Raw genomic sequence first — 18,285 nt, 5'->3', positions numbered from 1 at the left:
CATGGTAGCTTGCATTCCCCCCAGTTCCCTAGTGGCTCTTTGCTTCCTACCTCTTGCCTCCCTCTCTCCCTCCCTCCCCCCCCCCACAGGCACACAGAAAGCTCCATAGCTGCTTATTCCAGCTATAAGCTTTTGTGTGCAAGCACACTTCTTTGGAGGGAGGGATGGTGGGTGGATGGATTCTTCTGACAACCACAATGTACATTGAGGAAATTATTTTTACTTATTCTGAAAAGTTGTTCTTGGGTTGTTTTTTAAAGTTTGGATTTCTGTGTTCCTATCTGGATTTCTTTTCTTCCAAAAGACCCTGATTAGGAATTAGAACACCTGGATTTGTTTGGATTTGCGTGAGTTAATTGTTTTGATTTTACTGGTTGTGAGCCGCCCTAAACCTGCTTCGGCAGAGAGGGCGGGATATAATCCAATAAAGTTTAAACCTTAATCTTGGAGAATTGAGTGATTTCAGATGCCAAATGATAATGGCACACATTGGTAATAAGACAAGAAAACTAGCTCTCTTCAGTCCAGGAGGATGCATTGCCTTGAGCTTCATTATCAATTGCAGTTCAGCAGTCTCTCTAATCTCCCTTCAAAATTCCTTTGTAAAAGCACTACAGTTGCTACTCTTAGGTCAGCAACTGAATGTTGTTGTTTATAGTGTCAGACTTATCTCCATCGACTCTGCATCGTCCTGGACTAAATCCTCCTGGATGGGATTGAGACCTAGGTTTCCTGTCCTATTAGTAATGCTGGTATCTCCACGCCTACTACTCCTTTGCATATCATACCTAATCCAATCAAGCCTGCTACTGTCATTCACCTGCTATTGCCATTTGGCATCTGAAATCACCTTTATAAAGTTTATATCTCTAGTACCTCATATTACATTTTATGACTTGCATGGCCTGGCCTAACAAAGTGGCATTTTTGTCAGATCTGGCCCTCATAACAAATAAATTCAATACCTCTGATATAAATATTTTTAAAATAAAGTTATTAGCTACCAATTTTAGAACATAGTTTTAACATCAGCTTTAAAATCAGAAAGTACTTTCCCTTTAATTTAAACTTTTTGGTGCCATGACTTGGATGACCCAGGCTAGCCTGATCTCATCAGCAGCTAAGCAGAGATGGCCCTGGTTAGTTTTTGGTTGGGAGATCACCAAAGAATTCCAGGGTTGCTACACAGAGGCAGGCAATGGCAAACGACTTCTGAATTTCTCTTGCCTTGAAAATGTTATGGGGTTGCCATAAGGGGGCTGCAACTTGATGATAGTTTCCACCACCACCACCATTATTTTGACATCCCTGAGGAGCAAGGACTTTTCAATTGTTGTCCTTATGTTCCGGAATGCTCTTCCTTCAGGGGTTTATTTGTTCTCATCCCTTCAATCCTTTTGAAGGCTATGAAAACACTTTTTAAATCAGCTCTTCAGAACTGGCTTGCCAACTGAGCTGAGCTATTTGCTGCTAGCTGGTCCCTGTTTCCATTCTGTAATTTTTTTATTGTTTTAAAATGTTTTTATTCATTCCTGAAATATGTCTTCTCTTTTGTAAACCAATATTTATTGGAAAGTATATATCAAATTCAATAAAATAAACATGCAGCACAGCACACTATACACATTTGCAATGATTGCCACTTAAACTGTGCAAAAATGCATAGATTATGGATACTTCTCTCTGTTACAGAGGGTGAAAGAGAGTGACATAAGTATGTAAGGGGACTATAATGTAGTCAGAAATACCAGTTGAACTTATTTTTCATGCTTACTGGGTGAACTTAGTTTGTGCTCAGAAAGTAAAAACAATTACTAAGTTGTAAATTGTCAGATTCTGTATAGCAAGGTCTTAGCAATAAGAGTCTATGGTTCCAGTAGATAGGAAGCAGGCAAAATATGTAGATTTTTATGTGAGCAATTTTTTGTTTTACTCTAGAAGCTGACTTTGTGATTTTAAGCAGTTCATCATGTCTCAGTCTTGTCTAACTTGTAGGGCTATTTTGAGAATTAAATGAGGTAATCAATGTAATGTAGCCAGTCTTGAGTCCTTAAAATATAGTGGAAGGGTATGTGCTAGGGTTGTCAAGTCCAATTCAAGAAATATCTGGGGACTTTGGGGGTGGAGCCAGGAACAAGGGTGTGACAAGCATAATTGAACTCCAAGGAAGTTCTGGCGATCACATTTAAATGGACAGCACACCTTTTAAAATGCCTTCCTTCCATAGGAAATAATGAAGGATAGGGGCACCTTTTTGGGGGGCTCATAGAATTGGACCCCCTGGTCCAATCGTTTTGAAACTTGGAGAGTATTTTGGGGAGAGGCACTAGATGCTACACTAAAACTTTGGTGCCTCTACCTCAAAAAAACAGCCCCCCCCCGAGCCCCTGATACCCACAGATCAATTCCCCATTTTCCCTATGGGAATGATTCTCCATAGGGAGTAATAGAGTGCCCAGTAGACATTTCCCTCCCCCGCCACTTTCTAAAGTGGGGGGAGGACCTCCAAACCAGGGAATCCCCTGCCCCCTCCCTCTCTCTCACACACAAAGACTTACTGGGTCTGGTTCCTGCACAACTTTACTTGCTCTGAAAACGAAAGCAAAACAAAGGGAGGGGCTGTTTTCTGACAACACTGTTACTGACCCTTTCCCATGAAGCACTTCTTGTTTCCTGCTTCCTGCTCAGCTTTAAAGGCACACATTTTAAAAACAGACCTGTTTGTAGGTTTCTAAACCTGCTGGAGCTCTAAAGGTACATGGTGACTGTGGGGGCAGGGCTTCCCCCACCGGCCAGATGACTGGGGGCAGGGGGAAGCCTGTAAAAACAGGGGATCCCCCGCTGGGACCTGGGGATTGGGAAGCCTAGTATGTGCATGTTAAACTATCACCATTAACTGTTTTGCAAAATCCGTAACTTGGAATTCCAAAATCTTAAAAGCTTTGTGATTTCAAATAGATCTTCATGCATGTATTTGCATGTAAATTAATCCATAGTTTCAGCAGTTTTTTTTAAAATCATCTACAAAGTTTTTTTAAAAAAAATTGTCTATAAAGTCTTTGTTCTTTTTCATAGAGACATCATAGAGTATTTCCCAATAGATGGTCCATTCACATTTTATACCCACACAAGCCAAGATACCTTGATTGTGCAAAATTGGTACTTCTATACCTGTGGACTGGTAACACATGCACTATGCAATATCTCCCTTACAATGTTATCCAGTAGTCCACCAGTTATGAAGCGAAGCTTAACAGCCACAGTTAATGGACTTGGGCTGTATAGAATTTGTCTCTTTTCTATACTTCCAGACTTTTGGGGGGGAGAGAGGCACTGTCTCCTGGAAACAAGGGTCTGGAAACTTGACATGCCACACTATATAAAATCCAGAGCTATGGGATTTCCCCTTCTTGCACTTTAACAACTGCTCAGTTGAGGGGCTGAAGAAGGAAGGATTTCCAGGGACTGTACGCAATATATACTAGTGTCTAAAATGCAAACAAAAATGTGTTGAAAAAGATGAGTTTTTTTCTAAAGGTACTTTGAATTTTACATTGTACTTTTAAAATCATTTTAAAAATATGGTGAGAACTACCTGCATAAAATCTATGAGATGGGGGTGCTTTTAATTTTTTTTATTTAAATATTTAAAAATTTCTTTTTGGATAGCAATTCTGGCTTTACTGTTTTCTGAGATACAAAAACAACTAAAAGCTTAGGAACAAATATTTTTGTTTGGATGTACATTTACAGTCTCCTGTTAAAATACATAGAAACTTTTTTAAAAATGTTCTTCTTACATAAAAAACAGCAAACAGGTATTTCTCTTGGATTAATCCTAGAATGATGTTCTTTTTTAAAATAACTTTAATAATATGGAGTTCAGATAGATCCAGGTGGGTAGCCGTGTTCAGCTATCTTTCTTTGTTGCTAGGTAACACAACAGTGGATGAGCTAATGATGAGGCTGATGGCTGCAATGGAGATCTTCAGTGCACAGCAGCAGGAAGACATAAAGGATGAGGTGAGAGCTGGACATCACTGCAGACACCTAGTGGATTTAGAGTAAGGGCCTTTCCAGACAATTAAAAACTATGGGATTTCATCTTCAGCTGTGTGGTGCAGAACTAGATGCTAAGGAGGCAGAATCTCTGCACCTTTTGAGAATTGTAGAAGAGAAAGTTCTCTCAGGTCATTATTGTAGGGGTTGGGAAAACTGTGTTTTAAATAACTATTAAACAAAATGCACTTAAACAACTATTGAAAGGAAATACTGTTCTCTGACGTATTGATCACCTATTAATGTGATACTCTACTCTTAATAGTCTTAGCCTTTTGGCAGCAAGCATCACTGCCTGTGACTTTCTATGAAGGAAAAAAACAGCATATGTGCATTATTATGGTGGAAATGAGAGTACATAACCTTAATAAAGGCTACAGTTTATGACATGACACAACATATTAAAAGGGAAAGTGTTACTTTTGCAGGTGTTTGCTATATGTTAGGTAAGCTAGGTAAACACTGAAGTCTGCACAAAAAGAGTATTTGGTCTCTAACGTGATAAAAAGTAGCAATGTAAAAAGTAAAATTAAAAATGCCCAAAGTGGCATTGGGCGGGGGAAGAGGAGTTGTGTTGATGTGATAAGGTACTTGAACACCAACAAGGCTATGCTGTCATTTGTCCATGTGCACTGAAACCCATGCAACATGGGCCTTGCAATGAGGATGAGGAAATGGTTCAAGTTGCCCTCCTTCTTGGATGGGACGCTCTATCACCAGCAGAAAGGGTTTTTTTCACTTCTGCAGTCCAAGAATCCAACCATTATTTTTGCATTTCTTTCTTAGTCTAGTCTATGAGTTTTAGTTTTATACCACAAGAAAATTGCCAGAATACTTCCCCCCTCCACACACACCTTTAAATTACAGATAGGAAACAAGCATACTTTAATGCTCTTAAAAGGTAAAATGAGCAAAACAGCCATTAAAAAACCCAAAACAAATAACTTACTACCCTGGAGGTCTCTTCATGAAAAATAAAATGTGCAAGTGGAAGTACAAAGTTTTCCTGACAGTGTTTCAATCACACCAAAATAAACTCAAGCCAGGTATACAGTAGTGAGATGTTTATCTGTTACTCTGTAAATTGAGAGTGACATTTGAAAGTAATGAAGTACTTAGTTAGGAATTTGTAATAATAGGTGTGTTGCCATTCAAGATTATTGTTATCCTGGGTGTAGAGACATTGATTGACAATAATTCGCTAAATACATTATTGAGCCATTTAACTCTTCTGTCTCGTTAGTGCAAGATTTACTGATTATATTGTATGCTAATCTGAATGCATGCTGCCTGCATGTATATCTACTACTTTAGGTCCCCCCCCCCCTTCTTATTTCTCATAACTCATGGACAATGAAATTGACTTTAATTCCTTTCCATTCTCAATAGAAATTTTAATTATCAGGGTTATATGATTAAACCTGTGGCATAATATAATTGACAATGCTATTGCATTTTAACAGCAAGGTATCAGGAGAATAATATATATTCAATTTTCAAAAGCAGTTTCTTGAAAACCCTAAAATTCAGGGTTTGGGGTATAACAAACTGATGGGGATGGATCAAGTTAGAGGCAGACAGGATAAATAGTCCTGGGAAAGAGCCCACAATCCCAAAGGAGCGAGGAAGGGAGAAAAAGCCTGCTCAGCCAGCCTGTGTGAGGCTTAGCCAGGTGCATCTTTTCCTACCTTGCAGGGGAGGAGGCTACTATCCTTGTGGCAGCATCTTGTATGAAGTGAGGTCCTTCCCTCACTTGGGGCAACTAAGGAGGCAGCCTCCCATGCAGTTGCCATACCAGGGCTTTTCCTAGTGGCCATAATGGCAGTCTGCCCCTGGATCAAGGGATCAGTGGGCACAAGGATTGTGGATTTATTTGTATATTTATTTTATTAGATTTATATTCCACTCCCCCTGCAAGCGGACTCAGGGCAGCTAACAGACCATCATGACCATAAAACATAAAATCATAAAACGATCAACAATTTCTGTACACTAAAACACAATATATAAAAAATTTTAGATTTAAATTACAACAATAGGTGCAACAGCATCGCCAGTGCCATCCAATGAACTCATAGGGTATGGCATTCATAATGTTGTACAGTGGTGATGATAAAGCAATCAATTCTATGACGACATGACAGCAATCTCCCAGGTTATTCACTAAATGCAAGGCGGAGTAAGTCCATCTTGCAGGCCCTGTGGAACTGAGACAGGTCCCGCAGGACCCTGATGTTATCTGGGAGTGCATTCCACCATATGGGAGCTGCCACAGAGAAGGCCCTGGCCCTGGTGGTGCTCAGCCGGGCCTCCTTTGGTCCGGGGATTGTCAGGAGGTTCTGAGTTCCTGAACGTAGTACTCTCTGGGGCACATGTGGGGAAAGGCGGTTCTGAAGGTAGGCAGGCCCCAGGCCATATAGGTCTTTTAAAGGTAAACACCAGCACCTTGAAACGAATCTGAAAGTCACAGGCAGCCAGTGCAGTACTTTAAGCACTGGTTGAATATGCTCCCATGTGGGGAGCTCTAATAACAATCTGGCCACTGCATTTTGCACCAGCTGCAACTTCCACATTTGAGACAAGGGCCGCCCCATGTAGAGGGCATTACAGTAGTCTAGTCTCGAGGTAACCATAGCATGGATCACAGTCGCCAAGGCACTGCATTCTAGGTAGGGAGCCAACTGCCTTATCCACCTAAGATGATAAGAGGCCAATCTGGCTGTGGCTGCCACCAAGCTCTTGACCTTAGGGGTTAACACCAAGGTCGATAAGGGGATCTCTCCTCCCAGGCTGCTGTGATTTAGGTACAGGACCTCCATCTTCGTCGAATTCAATTTCAGTCAACTCAGCCTGAGCCATTTCACCACGGCTTGCAATGCCAAGTCCAGATTTTCTGGGGTACAATAGATAGAGCTAGGTGTCATCTGCATATTGATGGTGCCTTAGCCCATATTTCCAGACAATCTGAGCAAGGGGTGCATACAGATGTTGAACAGCATCATGGAGAGAACTATCTATTGGGGCACACCACATATAAGTGGGTGTCTCCAGGATGAATTCCCCCCTAGCGCCACTCTTTCTCCCCAACCTTTCCCCCAATACTTGGGGGAAAGAGGCAAGCCATTGAAGGGCAGACCCCTGAACCCCCATGTCGGTAAGGTGGTGGGTCAGTAGCTGGTGGTTGACTGTGTCAAACACAGCCAACAGATTAACAGCAACAGCGCTGCCAAACCACCTCAATCTAGATGTCTCTGGAGATCATCTATGAGGGTGACCAGCACTGTCTCTGTCCTGTGACCCAAGTGGAAGGGGCTGGGTGGGGTGCGCAACATGTTTGCTCACCATGGAGGCATTCAGAGCTGTTCCAAACACCTCCGAGCCAAGTAGCTGCACCGTGCATCCTGCTCAATCCTCTGAATGCCTCCAAGCCGAACAAACACTGCTCAGCTTGGAGGCATTCAGAGCAATTCCGATTGCCTCCAAGGCGAGCAAATGTACTGCATGCCCCACCCAGCCACCTTCCGGGTCAGCCTCTGTTTTGTTTTAAGCTGCCACTGAATGGCTAGGATGCTTTGAGAAATGAGGACAGAATCATTCCTCAGAATACTATCGTTAAATAATTATTATGCTGCCTCAGAACATTTGTCAAGGTGGCTTGCAGACAATAACATTCAGGACAAAAGCACAACAGAGCATTAATACCACAGGCACTAATTTATCTTTAACAAGCATGTGTAAACTAAAAACCAACTTAAACCCCACATTGAATATGGTGGCAGCAGCTCAACAGACATTAAAGCAACATCAAAACAAGGACAATGAGTGGGGGGAAGTGTGCCATGATACTACTTGTAGGCTGGGAAAGCCAAAAATAATTTCACCTGATACCTCAAGAATCAGCAAAGAGATGCAGGGTGATAGGGTTGTCAACTCCAGGTTGGAAAACACCCAGAGGTTTTGGGGGTAGAGTCTGGGGAGGGTAGGGTTTGGGAGGGGAAGGACCTCAGTGGGGCATAATGCCAATTCCTCCAAAGCAGTCATTTTTTTTCATGGGAACTGATCTCTGTTGCCTGGAGATCAGTCTCCAGGCCCTACTTGGAAGTTAGCAACCTTATAAGGTGATAGTTCCACAGGCAATGGTGGACAGCTAGGCCATCTACCAATGATGTTAGCAGCCAGTTGGGTTCATACTGGCATTCATTCAGAGTTCCCAGTACCAATACTGGGTATGGGAAATATAAATGACTTTATCTTTATTTTATAATTCTGTGCCAAAAGGGATTCTGTGCCAAAATTCTGTGCCAAAAGAGATAAATAAGGGTCTGTAATAAAACAATATGTACATTATGTTCTTAAGAGGAGGCGTTGGCATGTGAAACAAAATATTGCTTTTCAGCGGCTTGCCAATTAACATGTAACTTTTTTTTACAAACCTTGCTTCTGATGACTTGTGTTTACATAGCAACTCCTTTCTTTTCTAGTGAAGACCTTAATGTATTTGCCTGAGTGTTCTTTCAAAATGTGACAATAAGCAGGATACAGATTCCGGTTTCTGTTACTATTTTCTTAGTAGCAACAGTAAGTCATCATAAACCACAAGATAAACAGAAAGTCCTTCTTAAAAATAAAAAAGTCAGCAAGTGTATTTTTATTGTACACTGAGTCACAAAAGATGATTTTGTGTGTATAAATGTGAATAAAAACACACTTCCTCTAATTGGAAAAAAATCAGTAATGAGTCAGTGTATATATGCGCACATATAATCTTACCTTTTTGACAGATTTAAAGAATCTTCCTGGAACATGTTTAGTGTTAAACAATTCCAGAAAGATCCAACTGAATCAACAGTATCAGTAAGCCCTGGATTGTGTTTCTTGCAACAAAAACACATAGCTTGTCTGTCATTGACTTTGCCCCAGAGTTTCTTATAGTGATAACTTCAGACACAGTAAGACTACTTACACTTCTCTTAAATTATTCCTACAACCCATGCTACCACTGTCCAGCACTGGAGACCACCCTCTTTTAAAACTGCTAAAAATTAGTCTAGGCTGCAGTCAGACGGTACCAGACACACCACTCTTTAAAAAAAAAAACCTCTGTGAATGTGCAGAACTACTTATTCACCATGGGCAAATATGCAGTTATGCGCATATTGATAGTAGAGAAAAAAAGCCAGGGAGTGAAAGCTGCAGACCTCCAAAGCATGCAACTGGGTAATCAAACAGCTGACAATGTGTGGTGGAAAATTTGAGCTGTAAATACCGGATTTCTCTGGGGTTAGGGAAGTCCAGGGTAAGGATGGGAGGCCAATGATTGAGGAACAGAGCAGGAGACAGATGTTGATGTCTGAACATGCACATTAAATCTTCTAGGGAGAAGGGATGACATTGGACCAAACAGCCTGTTTGATCTCACCCCTACTGCAGCTATTTAGTTACAGTTAAAAGTTTCTCTTTCCTTACACCAGTTTTGGCCCAGAGTCATATCTCAGATTTTCACAGGGCTCCCATTCCTTTAATTAATTTTTATTTATTTATTTAAAATGTTTATATCATAACATTTCTTCATACTCAATTTTAACACCTTCAGTGTTTACAGCTCCATTCTTTGCGCAAGCTGCTTTCTTATTATCTTTTTTCTCTGCCTTCTTCATTCCAACTGATTAGGAGACCATCAGATGAAAACTCACAGCCTGAATAAAACTTTGTTGGTCTTAAAGGTGCCAGTTTTATTCAGATTGTGAGCTTTTGTTGCATGCACACTTCCTCAGACAAACTGGAATGAAACTTACCAGTCCATACATATAAGGCAGAGGTTGAACAGCAAATTAGCATACAAGCATACAAACATACAATATAATGAAATATTTTAACAGATGCAAACAGGAATAATGAGAGAAACAGTTGTTTCAAAACATCTGTTGTTTATTTAACTGCAATCCCAAATGTAAATTCTTTAAAACATATAAGAATCTGGTATGTAGCATACAAAATTAATCAAATTAATTAAATACCCAATTAGAGTGCACTGTAATTCTATAAAGGATATATGAGAGCCAGTTTTGTGTAGTAAAGTGTGCAGACTCTTATCTGGGAGAACCGGGTTTGATACTCCTCCACTTGCAGCTGCTGGAATGGCCTTGGGTCAGCCATAACTCTCACAGAGGTTGTCCTTGAAAGGGCAGCTTCTGTGAGAGCCCTCTCAGCCCTACCCACCTTACAGGGTGTTTGTTGTGGGGGAGGAAGATAAAGGAGATTGTGAGCTGCTCTGAGACTGAGATTCGGAGTAAAGGGCAGGATATAAATCCAATATTATCATCATCGTCTCCTGGTTATTCTATCAAGTCCCATAACACAGGATGCTTGACCACAACAGCAAGGAACAAGACTAATTACCCTTTTCCATCCATAGGAGCTAATGTAACTATCAATCAGTTATGTGATGAGCATCTGACATACATTTCTGATGTACGCAGTAGTTCCATAAAAAAAAAGGCCACAGGAAGAAAGCCCGCAGGGAAAAAGCTCACCCCAAAAAAACATGGTCATAAATGTTCACAGGAAAAAAGTCTCCATGGAAAAATGCCCTCATGGAAATAAGCTCACATGGGGAAAAGGCCACACAGAAAAAGTACATGCAGAAAAAAGCCCATGCAGAAAGAAGCCAACATGGAAATATACCATGTAAAGCACCATAGATATTTATAATTGTGGATAACCATTCATCTCCAGTTATGAAAATGAGCAGGTATTACCTATATTTGATGTTGTTATTGTAAGATTAAAATATGTCATATTCACATGCATCAATTTGTGTTGTGATTTTATCAAGTATAATTAAGTAATAATTTTGCTATGTTATTAGTATATTAATTCATTAATATACAAAAGTGGCCTGTATGAAGATGACTGTAATGCTCTTGAGTGTAAAAGTTTGGAAGGGAAAATACAGGAAATAAAAGTGAACATTTTGTTATCAATGAATTTTATTAAGATGGAAAAACAATAACAGAAATTAAACTCTATACAGAAATATTTTTAAATAAAATTAAATACTTTAAATTTATTAATTTACAATTTGTCAACCTTTTTAATGTTGGTATGAAGTAATTTCTAAAGGACTAATATTCACAGCTTTTGAACAGCTATATGGCTTAAAATTTTTCAAATTATTAATATTATTTACTTATTTTATTAAAAATTGAAACCATAAGATAAAATTAAATCAAGTCAATTTCCTAGGTCAATTTCTCTTCACTTGTTTTTTAACAAATACACTGTGGTACACCCAGTAACCACAACAAAAGACTAAAAGCAACAATTACTTAAGAACAACAATAACAAGAGCAATAACAGCTCAGATATAATTCTTCATTGCAAATTTGCCAGTCTCCTTGAGTAATGAAGTTTATTTTCTACCTGCTCATATTGCTGCACAGAAGTGGCAACCATGTCATGTAGTGCCTCACATTTCCCCTTTTTCACCTCTAGGCAATCTGCCTGTGCATTAGCCAGTGTTAGTTTGTGGCACGCTTAGGCCTTGCGCTAGGGCCTAAGCAGGGGTGGAATTCTGGCAGGAGCTCTTTTGCATATTAGGCCATACACCCCTGATGTAGCCGATCCTCCAAAAGCTTCTTTTTTGTAAGCTCTTGGAGGATTGACTACATCAGGGGAGTATCACCTACTATGCAGATGAGCTTCTGCTAGAATTCCACCCCTGGGCTTCAGGCACCCCAGGCCGGCACATGCCTCCACACACACCCCATCCGCTCCTACCCCGCCACTTTACCCCTGCCCACAGGGAGGGCAGGTACAGTGGTCCAGGAGGGGAGTGCAGGGAGGACCCTGGGTAAGCCGCACTTGTGCTCTCGGAAGCAATCCAAGACTGCCCTTCTTAGGCCAGTTTTGGAGTGCCTCCAAGACCACACTTGCAGGCATTCTCCTTTGAGCTCAGGTTCCCTTGCAAGGGAAGCTGGTCTTGGAGGAGAACGTGTCCTATCTAGCAAGAGCAGGCATGTTCGTCTCCTCCAAACTCGGCTTCCCTTGGAAGGAAAGCTGAACTTGGAAGAGAACATGCCCTGCTTGGTTGCTCTCACTTTCAAGACGAGAGCAGCCGGGCAGAGCACGTTCTCCTCCAAGCCCGACTTCTCTTGCAAGGGAAGCCAGACTCAGAAGAGAGTCCCATCAATGCAGCCACTCTCAGTTTTCCGGGTTTGTGACCCAGGAAGCCAAGAGCGGCAGTGTGGGGGGAGGGGTGCCTAGCAGCGTCCCATAGGTGTAGCGCTCCAGACCACCGCTTACCTCACCTATTCCCACACACTGGCTATGGGCAAGCCAGGTCCCGCTGGAGTCCATCAAATATACAAATAGCTTAGCAAAGTTATTATTTAATTATACTTGATAAAATCACAATACAAAATGGTGCATGTGAATATGACATTTTAATCCTACAATAACAACATCAAAATGAGGGTGAATGCTTATCCACAATTATAAATATCTGTGGTGCTTTACATAGTATTTTCCCATGTGGGTTTCTTTCCACATGGACTTTTTTCTGAATGGGCTTTTTTCCTGTGGGCTCTTTTCCAGTTACTGTATGCAACAGAGCTCAGCCCTTTCTTTCTATCTTTTGGGGTCAAGAGAGGAAAGAAAACTCAGAGAGAGTTAGGACAACTAATAGAGTCTAGGAAGCTAAGTTCTGATACTCTATCTATGTAGAATTTGATAGTATATAAATATTCCAAAAGACATGTACAGCATTATTTGTACTGGGAAAGTAACATCTCCTGAAGTGTCCTAAAGCCTCCTGGGAAACAGAACCAAAATTTCAACTATAGAGACTAATTTACTATAGAAATTGAAACAGAGAGTTTAGCAGAGGGCTGAGACTCGGTCCAGCCCTAAATTCCACAAGAGTTTTCTAAAAAAAGTTTTTAAAGGTTGCGGGAGGAGAAATGATAGGAAGGCAAAAATCAATATTAAGCCTGTGTCTGAGAACAAAGAAAAGTTTCAGCCACTGAGTCCTCTTGTCACTCAACCAGATAGATGAACTCCCATGATGTAAAGTGGCACTACAACTTGTGCCAAGATTTGGTTCAGATACACAGTGCTTTAAAAAAACTTGTTACAGCCGAGCCAGGGGGGTTGTGCTACACAATTTTAGATAAAACAGTAGGCTAGACGGTAACTGATATTGCATTTTGTGTAAATAACATTCATATAACATTTCCATCATGAGGCCTTGGTAGGTATTTTTCAGACCCACAGCATTTGCCGATGATACTAAATTGGGGTGGGTGGGTTGCAAATACAGTAGAAGACAGAAACAGGATACAGGATGACCTTGACAGGCTGGAAAACTGGGCTAAAACCAATAAAATGAATTTTAACAGAGATAAATGTAAAGTTCTGCATTTACGTAGGAAAAATCCAATGCATGGTTATAGGATGGGGGAGACTTATCTTAGCACTAGTATGTTCAAAAAGGATCTATGGGTCTTAGTGGATCATACGCTGAACATGAGTCAACAGTGTGATGCAGTGGCTAAAAAGGCAAATATTAGACAAATGCAATTTTGGACTGTATCAACAGAAGTATAGTGTCCAGATCACATGAAGCGATGGTATTGCTTTACTCTGCTCTGGTAAGACCTCACCTGGAATATTGTGTTCAGTTTTGGGCACCACATTTTAAGAAGGATATAGACAAGCTGGAACGGGGTCCAGAGGAGGGCAACGAAGATGGTGAGAGGTCTGGAGACCAAGTCCTATGATGAAAGGTTGAAGAAGCTGGGCATGTTTAGCCTGGAGAGGAGGCGGCTGAGAGGTGATATGATTGCCATCTTCAAGTACTTGAAAGGCTGCCATGTAGAGGATGGTGTGGAATTGTTTTCTGTGGCCCCAGAAGGTAGGACCAGAACCAATGGGTTGAAATTAAATTAAGAGTTTCCGGCTCAACATTAGGAAGAACTTCCTGACAGTTAGAGCGATTCCTCAGTGGAACAGGGTTCCTCGGGAGATGGTGGGCTCTCCTTCCTTGGAGGTTTTTAAACAGAGGCTAGATGTCCATCTGACAGCAATGAAGATTCTGTGAATTTAGGGGGAGGTATTTGTGAGTTTCTTGCACTGGGCAAGCGGTTGGACTAAATGACCCTGGAGGTCCCTTCCAACTCTATAATTCTAGGAATTTCCTAGAAACTTCTAGCAAGGTAGCAGTAACAAATGTTTGTGGATTACGTTGAGTATTAAATCAATTTAATGTTATCTTGGTTAGTAGTGTCTGAGAAACACCATTAGCTAAGCAGTGGTCATTTCTATCATAAAATGAATTTGTCTTCTTAGGGAAACAACCTATTTAGGTAATATCATTTCCCCTAATGTTTAAACTTTAAAAGCGGTGGGTAGGACAAGGGAAGTGGCTGTCATTTGTAAAACCTTTTGTGTTTGAGGAGTGTACAGTGTTAAAAAGACATGTCCGCAGATTCATTATTTACATTTGGCTTTTAACTTGACTGTTGATTGATGATTCTAACATTGCATGATAGGCAATAACAGAGCTTAAGTTTGTCACATATGAAACTAATGAGAAGAGATCCATGATTAAATAATGGTATTACAATTCAACACACCTGTTCTGAGGCTCCCTTGTACATTTTTTTCCTTTCTTGCCTCAGGAGGAGACTTCTCAATGGATTACAGTAACACTTTTTGACAAGTTTATACAGGGTGGAGTTCCTATGTGCTGACAGGGCCCATTTGATGATATCTTGATAATGCATTCTTTTTTATTTTTGCTGTCAGAATTTATTACTGTAAAAGCATTGAGTGTTACACAGCTGGTTTGACTTGTCCACATTTTTATTTAAGTAACAGTAGGTCTAACTTAGTGTTTATTTTTCTTGTTATGCAACATTTAACCCTCATTGCTTTAGGATAAGTCTTCATGGTAGACATATATTGTCCCACAATTGCTTGAAAAAACTCCTTTTATTTTTGCAAATCCCATCTGAAAAACTCCATTCATTATGATTTCCCATTAGCTGGTATTCCTTTTGAAAAACAAGGGTTTTTTAATTTTAAAAAACCCTGTGGAAATAGATCTAACACTGACAGAGGCTTGAAGAGAAATAACTGAGGCATTCAGGTTGTATACTGGAAAGGACTGGTTTTTCATATCTGTCCCATATACATTAAATCCCAGTATGTTTTTAAAGAACAGATTTGGAAAGTCTTGTCATCTGTTCATGTATGATTCTCCTTTTAAGGACAAATTATCAGTTAGCAAGATTAATGTGGCAGTTCATTTGAATCACACTTAGTTCTCGGAATTTATTGTGCATATTCAATGGAAATATTGATTGGATCCGAAGACACAGGCCTCAGATTCAGTGGGAGCTCACAGGAGTACAGCTCCTGAACCTTTCTGAGAGTTCCACCTCCTTGTCCATTCAGTAGTATTGCAGCCGCATAACAATCTCTGGATGAGCTCCCCCACCTATTTTTCTACAAAATGACCCCTGCAAAGACATATCAACAGAGCAGCTCAACAGATTAGCAGTTATTCTCCAGTGGTACCAGGAGTGGACAAGCCCTTACTCCTGGGATCATAGCTCCTCCTCTCCAAAGGCAGGACCGACAGACTTGAACCCGGAGGGGAGGTGCTTGTCCTTTGGCTTCCAGTCTGTTTGGCCCTGCCCTCTGAGCAGGACGTACCAACAGAGCTTATTAGCTCTTGGCCCAGAAGACACAAAAGAAGAAAGAAAAGAAGACCTTCAGGAAAAAGACTGCCATGCTGAGATTTGGAGTAGGGAAACCCCCCCCCCCCACACACACACACTGATGCTGATTGCAGCCGCGGCAAGCGACGCTTTGCTAATCAGATCTGTGGCCCCACATCAAGCAGGGAGGCTGCGGACTACAGCCAGCCCCCGCACTCTCTCCTCAAGGCACCCCGGTGAACTCAGGGGCCAGTAGAGCAGCGGTTGATCCGGCTGATGTCGGGAGAGGACACATGGTTGCTGCAGAGCCCTCCCAGACCACCAGAGACTCCTCAGCCAGGAAGCGACTGGCCAACTATCGAGTGTTCCAGAGTCCCTGAAGTTTGCCCCGGTGGTGGCATCCTACAGGCTTCCCTCCAGCCCAGTAAGGACTCCCCACAAGGGAGCCGTGATGGGCTTTGCATGAGAGGCGGAGGGAATGAGGTCAACTCCAGTCTTCCTCCACACCAGACCCAATGTCCCTGGCCTTTTGCCCTTCTGCTGTTTGGGATGGCTTCCCTTCCCCCTTCCCCCCACAAGACTTCAGCAGCCCCTGTAGGCCCCATAGGTCCTTGGAGGATGGGGGGGTGGGGAATAGCTTTGTGGAATTAAGGGGAAGGGGATGCTGGGCTTTATCCTGGGTAAACCAGTCTGGTCAATTCTTGGAAGCTAAGCAGGGCTACTCCTGGCTAGCGTCCAGCTAAGAAACCACAGGGCAGACAAGGGCTGTACGTAACATGGATAGCGTTAAGAAAAGGCAGGAATGGTGGCCATTTTATATCTACTTCCATTTTCAGTTCTGGATTGGCAAGATAGCTGTTTCTTCTGACTTCCCCAAGGGAGCAGTCATGGACAATATTCCCTGTGACCTGGATCTCTCCAACTCCTCACCACATGAAGATAGGGCAGACAGCCATTCTGTAGATCTCTCAAGAGAGGATGCCAAAACCAACTTGTTTGCTTTGAACCAGCAACTTGGAACCAGGGAGATGCAGACAACTTCCACTGTGAGTTCTCACCCTAATCCCTCCACCAAGAAGACTTCTAAACAGAAACACAGAGAACAGGACAGGGAAGAGGAGTCTTTCTCTCCCAGATCTCCCAAGTGTAGAAAGATAGGGAACCAAACACCCTCTAGGTCCCAAAGTCTTTTATTTCTCAGACCAGGAAGTGGATTCAGATCTCTCTGACTCCTCATTGCCTAAGGAAGTTGGGGAGCTCTCAGAGGAGGAGGAATTGATTGCAACTAACCACTTCAAACTCTTTCCCCAAGATATCCACTCACGCCAAAGTGGTAAGGACATTACAGCCAGATCCCATTCTAAAGAAAAACACCTTACCTTGCTTCAGGCCATCAAGCTACAGTACACCCCCAAAGCCAAGGAGGAGGGGGCAGATGACACTATACCTAAGTCTAACTTCAAACCACTTCAGGTTCCCTTGCCTGCAGGCTTTTATTCCATCATTAAGTCTGAGTGGGAGCATCCAGCCAAGCCTAAAGCTACTGTAGCTACATTTTCCAAATGTTATTCTTTTATTCCTGAAGCTACCAAACACCTAAAAATGTCCATAGTGGATGACCTGGTCAACAGTCTGGCCTCTAACTCTATCCTTCCGACGGATTCCGATGACATGCCAAAAGACCCCACCAACAAACACATAGAACAGGCCCTGAGGCAAAACTTTGAGGCATCCTCCAACTCCCTCAAGGTATCAGCCACTGCCTCTCTATTTTGCAGAACTTCCTATACCTGGGTCTCTGACCTTTCCAAGAGGGATGATCTTCCTAAAGATGTGAAGAATAGCCTTAAGAAGACCACACTGGCTACGGCATTCTCAGCAGACTCCACACTGGAAGCCGTCCAACTGTCTGCCAAAGCCATGGCTTCCAACATCACTGCATATAGAAATACCTGGCTACGTAACCAGTACTGCCGCCACTTTTGCTCTGACTGAAGGATCCACACTGGCTATGGTCTGCTGACCATTACAAATTCTTCTCCACCCCTTCCAAAAGGAAATCAGTCTCAGGAAATCAAGGATGATTCTGATGCTGGCAAGCCTCAAACTAGCTCTCAGCTGGTGGCTGGCTCCTGACTACTTCCTAGCTGGTCAGGTGATGAGGGACCCAAAGAGACTGGTGGTGATGACCGACGCCAGTCTCTTTGGATGGGAAGTGCATCTGACGAGGGCAATGACACAGGGCCAGTGGTCCCCTCAGGAATCCATGAGGAGCATAAATTTGCTGGAGTTGAGGGCCATAAGATTAGCCCTTCAAAGAATGGAGAGTCACATAGACAGAAAGCATGTCCTCGTTCAGACCGACAATATGACCAAAACATGAACAGGCAAGGGGGCACAAGATTCAAGTCTCTTCATGCGGAAGTGGAGTTACTGTTTCAGTGGGCGGGAAACCACCTTCTTTCCCTGAAAGCCACACACGTGGCCAGACAGGATAACACAG

The 18,285-nt window shown here is 42.1% G+C and overlaps 1 protein-coding gene across 1 annotated transcript in view; it reads left to right on the top strand.

Annotated features, from left to right (window-relative positions):
- FAF1 (Fas associated factor 1) overlaps positions 1–18,285 on the top strand; it is a 494,563-nt gene that overhangs the window by 370,695 nt on the left and 105,583 nt on the right. Inside the window, exon 15 of the mRNA XM_060231799.1 lies at positions 3,935–4,023. Within this exon, the coding sequence (XP_060087782.1) occupies positions 3,935–4,023 (89 nt within the window). The remainder of the gene's footprint in view (positions 1–3,934; positions 4,024–18,285) is intronic.

Source organism: Heteronotia binoei, chromosome 2, assembly GCF_032191835.1.
Source record: "Heteronotia binoei isolate CCM8104 ecotype False Entrance Well chromosome 2, APGP_CSIRO_Hbin_v1, whole genome shotgun sequence".
NCBI classification, from domain to species: Eukaryota; Metazoa; Chordata; class Lepidosauria; order Squamata; family Gekkonidae; genus Heteronotia; species Heteronotia binoei.
The sequence above is the reverse complement of the archived record's forward strand: the minus strand, read 5'-3'. Positions and strand labels throughout refer to the sequence as shown.